The sequence below is a fragment of the Corylus avellana genome, chromosome ca7 (genome assembly GCF_901000735.1).
Source record: "Corylus avellana chromosome ca7, CavTom2PMs-1.0".
NCBI lineage: Eukaryota > Viridiplantae > Streptophyta > Magnoliopsida > Fagales > Betulaceae > Corylus > Corylus avellana.
This window is the reverse complement of record NC_081547.1, coordinates 11,884,345-11,888,551: the sequence shown is the minus strand read 5'-3', so window position 1 is coordinate 11,888,551 and position 4,207 is coordinate 11,884,345. Positions and strand designations below refer to the sequence as shown.

Here is a 4,207-nt window from a genome sequence, read left to right as displayed (position 1 = left end):
CTCGAAGTGTTCAAGCAGGTCCAAATCAATATTCCATTTTTGGACGCCATTCAACAAGTGCCTTCTTATGCGAAGTTCTTGAAGGATTTGATCACAGTTAAGAGAAGAACAAATGTCCCGAAGAAAGCATTTTTGACCGAGCAAGTTAGCTCTATCCTTCAATGCAAGTTGCCCATTAAGTATAAGGACCCTGGGTGTCCTACCATCTCTTGCACGATAGGAGTCAGTCGAATTAAGAAGGCTCTTTTAGATCTTGGGGCGAGTGTGAATCTCTTACCCTATTCAGTTTACCTACAATTAGGGTTAGGAGAACTGAAGCCCACGTCCATGACACTTCAGTTGGCTGACAGGTCAGTTAAGATACCACGGGGAGTTATTGAGGATGTCTTGATCAAGGTGGATAAGTTTTACTTTCCCGTGGACTTCATTGTGCTAGACACAGAACCGGTCAAGAATGTTGGAATTCAAATACCGGTGATTCTAGGGCGACCATTCTTAGCTACGGCAAACGCCCTGATTAATTGTAGGACAGGGGTGATGAAGATTTCCTTCGGAAATATGACAGTGGAGCTGAATGTCTTTGATATCAGCAAACAACCGTTGGAGTATGATGAAGTGAGAAATGTATGCTTGATTGAGGAGATTATGGAGGAGACAATGAATGAATCAAGCATAGAAGACCCCTTGGAGGCATGCTTTGCTCAGTTCGAAGAGGATTTGGATTTGGACAAGTTGTTTGAGCAAGCAGATGCAATTTTGGAGACTGCTCCTCTGGTGAGCAGTGAGAAGGAGGAGACAACAACACTTGATCCCCCAAAGAAGGAACTTAAGCCTCTACCGGATAACCTTAAGTATAAGTTCCTAGGTCCAACAGATTCTTTGCCTGTGATTATAGCTTCGGATTTGGTTGATGCTCAAAAGGAGAAATTGCTAGAGGTGTTAAGAGAGCACAAGGAAGCTATCGGTTGGACCATTGAGGATATCAAGGGGATCAGTCCCTCGGTGGTGATGCACAAGATACATTTAGAGGAGAATGCCAAGCCATCGAGGGAGCCACAGAGAAGGTTAAACCCAGCTATGCAAGAGGTTGTGAGGGCTGAAGTGATTAAGTTGTTGGATGCAGGGATCATTTATCCAATCTCGGATAGCAAGTGGGTAAGCCCAATTCATGTTATGCCAAAGTGGGTTGGATTGACGGTAGTAAAGAACAAGGATGACGAGTTGGTCCCAACTCGTATTCAGTCAGGATGGAGAGTTTGCATAGACTACCGCAAGTTAAATGCCGCCATAAGGAAGGATCATTTTCCACTCCCATTCATTGATCAGATGGTGGAGCGTTTGGCTGGGCATGCATACTATTGCTTCATGGATGGTTATTCTAGATATAACCAGGTCCCTGTGGACCCCGAAAATCAAGAGAAGACGACGTTTACTTGCCCTTTTGGGACGTTCGCCTACCGTCGCATGCCCTTTGGGTTATGCAATGCACCTACTACTTTTCAGCGGTGCATGATCAGTATTTTTTTCTGACATGGTAGAACGTTTCCTTGAGGTTTTCATGGATGACTTCTCTGTCTTCGGTTCATCATTTGAGGAGTGTTTGCACCGCCTCACCTTGGTATTGGTACGGTGCAAGGAGAAGAACCTGGTGCTCAATTGGGAGAAGTGCCATTTTATGGTCAAGCAAGGTATTGTATTGGGGCACATCATATCTCAGAGGGGGATTGAGGTTGATAAAGCGAAGGTGGATCTAATCTCTAACCTTCCACCCTCACGTACAGTGAAGGAGGTTCGCTCTTTTCTGGGCCATGCAGGATTTTATAGGCGATTCATCTAGGACTTTATCAAGATCGCCAGGCCCTTGTGCAAATTATTGGTGAAGGATGCCCCATTTGTATTTGATGAGGACTGCAAGATAGCATTTGGGGATCTAAAGAGAATTCTGACGTCCACACCTATTATTCAGCCGCCCAACTGAGGTGTACCTTTTGAGATCATGTGTGACGCATCGGATTATGCAGTCGGAGCTGTTTTGGGGCAGCGTGTTGATAGACTCCCCCACGTCATTTACTATGCAAGCAGGACTCTAAACGACGCACAACTCAATTACTCCACCACGAAGAAGGAGTTGTTGGCAGTTGTTTTTGCGCTAGATAAGTTTAGACCTTATTTACTAGGATCTAAAGTCATCATCTTTTCAGATCACGCAGCATTGAAGTATCTTTTTTCCAAAAAAGATGCTAAATCTCGTCTGATCCGATGGATTTTGCTACTTCAGGAGTTCGACATAGAAATTCGGGACAAGAAGGGTTCCGAAAATGTGGTGGCGGATCATTTGTCTAGATTGGCTGTGGATTACACTGAGGACGCCAGCCCCATTTCGAAGACTTTCCTTGATGAGCAATTGATGTGCATTGCTCATGAGCCCGCACCATGGTTTGCTGACATAGTGAACTATCTCGTCACCGGCCAACTACCTCAGCAGTGGGGGCGACAAGATAGGTCCAGATTTTTGTCCATGGTGAAACATTTTTTCTGGGACGATCCTTACCTGTTCAAGTATTGTCCCGATCAGATCATTAGGAGGTGTATACCTGAGCATGACCAATCCAAAGTCATCTCCTTTTGTCATGATCATGCTTATGGAGGCCATTTCAGTGCTAAGAAAACAACTGCCAAGATTTTGCAGTGTGGATTCAATTGGCCTACCCTTTTCAGAGACGCCCACTCTTATTATATATCTTGTGAGCGTTGTCAGAAGCTAGGGAGTATCTCTAGGAGGAATATGATGCCCCTCAGTCCCATTTTGATTGTTGAGATTTTTGATGTATGGGGCATCGATTTCATGGGACCTTTCCCGAACTCCTTTGGCTATTTGTACATCTTGGTTGCTGTGGACTATGTGTCCAAATGGGTGGAAGCGGTTGCATGCAAGACCAATGACCATAGAGTTGTGGTCCAGTTTTTGAGAGACACTATCTTTGCTCGTTTTGGTACGCCTCGAGCAATTATAAGTGATGGAGGTAAGCATTTTTGCAATCGGATTTTTGAGCAGTTGATGAAGAAGTATTTCATCACACATAAGGTTGCTACCCTGTATCACCCACAGACAAGTGGACAGGTTGAAGTTTCCAATCGAGAGATCAAGCATATTTTGGAAAAAACTGTAAACCCCAATAGAAAAGATTGGTCTATGCGATTGAGTGACGCACTGTGGGCATATAGGACAGCTTTCAAGACCCCGATTGGGATGTCACCCTATCGGCTTGTGTATGGGAAGGCATGTCATCTTCCCGTAGAGTTGGAGCATAGAGCATATTGGGCCATCAAGCAACTGAACTTCAATCTTTTGAAGGCTGGCTCACAAAGGAAGCTCCAACTCAATGAATTGGAGGAGTTGAGGAATGATGCTTATGATTCTGCGCGGTTGTACAAGGCACAGATGAAGAAGGCTCATGACCAGAGCATTTTGAGACGATCTTTTGAGCCTGGTGAGAAAGTCCTTCTTTACAATTCACGGCTGCATCTTTTCCCAGGCTAGTTGAAATCTCGGTGGACAGGCCCATTTATCATTCAAACAGTTTTTCCTCATGGGGCCATTGAGATTGAGGATCCTCATAATGGTAGCACCTTCAAGGTGAATGGAGAGAGATTAAAACCATTCTTAGAGTTGAGGAGTAAGGAGATTGAGACAACATTGTTGGAGGATCTGAGTTATTCTGAGTGATTGTCGTCTTTTGTGGAGAGTCTGGCTGAAGACTTAAAACTTAGCGCTGGTGGGAGGCAACCCTCATTCTTTCCCTTACCATTTTAACTTGTTTGTTTGTTTCTGTTGTGTTTTTTAGGGCAAGTGTCTGCCATTCAAGTTTGGGGGAGCATTCTCCTACGTTACACCCGACTTGCGCCGCTCACCTGGTATTGTATCTCTGGACCTATTGGGGACAATGTGTCATTTTAGTTTGGGGGTGGGGTAGACATTTCTCTGTCTTTTTCCTTGATTATTCGTGTTGTTTTGTTAAATAAATAAAAAAATAAATAAAAAAAAAAACAAAAACAAAAACATTTGCTATGTTATTGATTAAGCAAGGGTAACACATATTCTATGGTTTGCATGTCATTTGTCTGTTTAGCATTTTGAACACAGCACATCATTAGGAATCTGAGTCTTTTGACTCATTGTTGGATTAGAGAGATTTCACATGTTTGA

At 43.8% G+C, this 4,207-nt stretch overlaps 1 protein-coding gene across 1 annotated transcript; it reads left to right on the top strand.

Moving 5' to 3' along the window:
- Positions 1-3,325, top strand: LOC132186505 (uncharacterized; the record flags this gene model as incomplete). Its single annotated transcript, XM_059600484.1, has 3 exons — positions 1-924; positions 2,468-2,598; positions 3,205-3,325. Coding segments are annotated over 3 exons (1,176 nt in total), but the record flags the coding sequence as incomplete, so codon positions are not given.
- Positions 3,326-4,207: the final 882 nt, after the last annotated feature.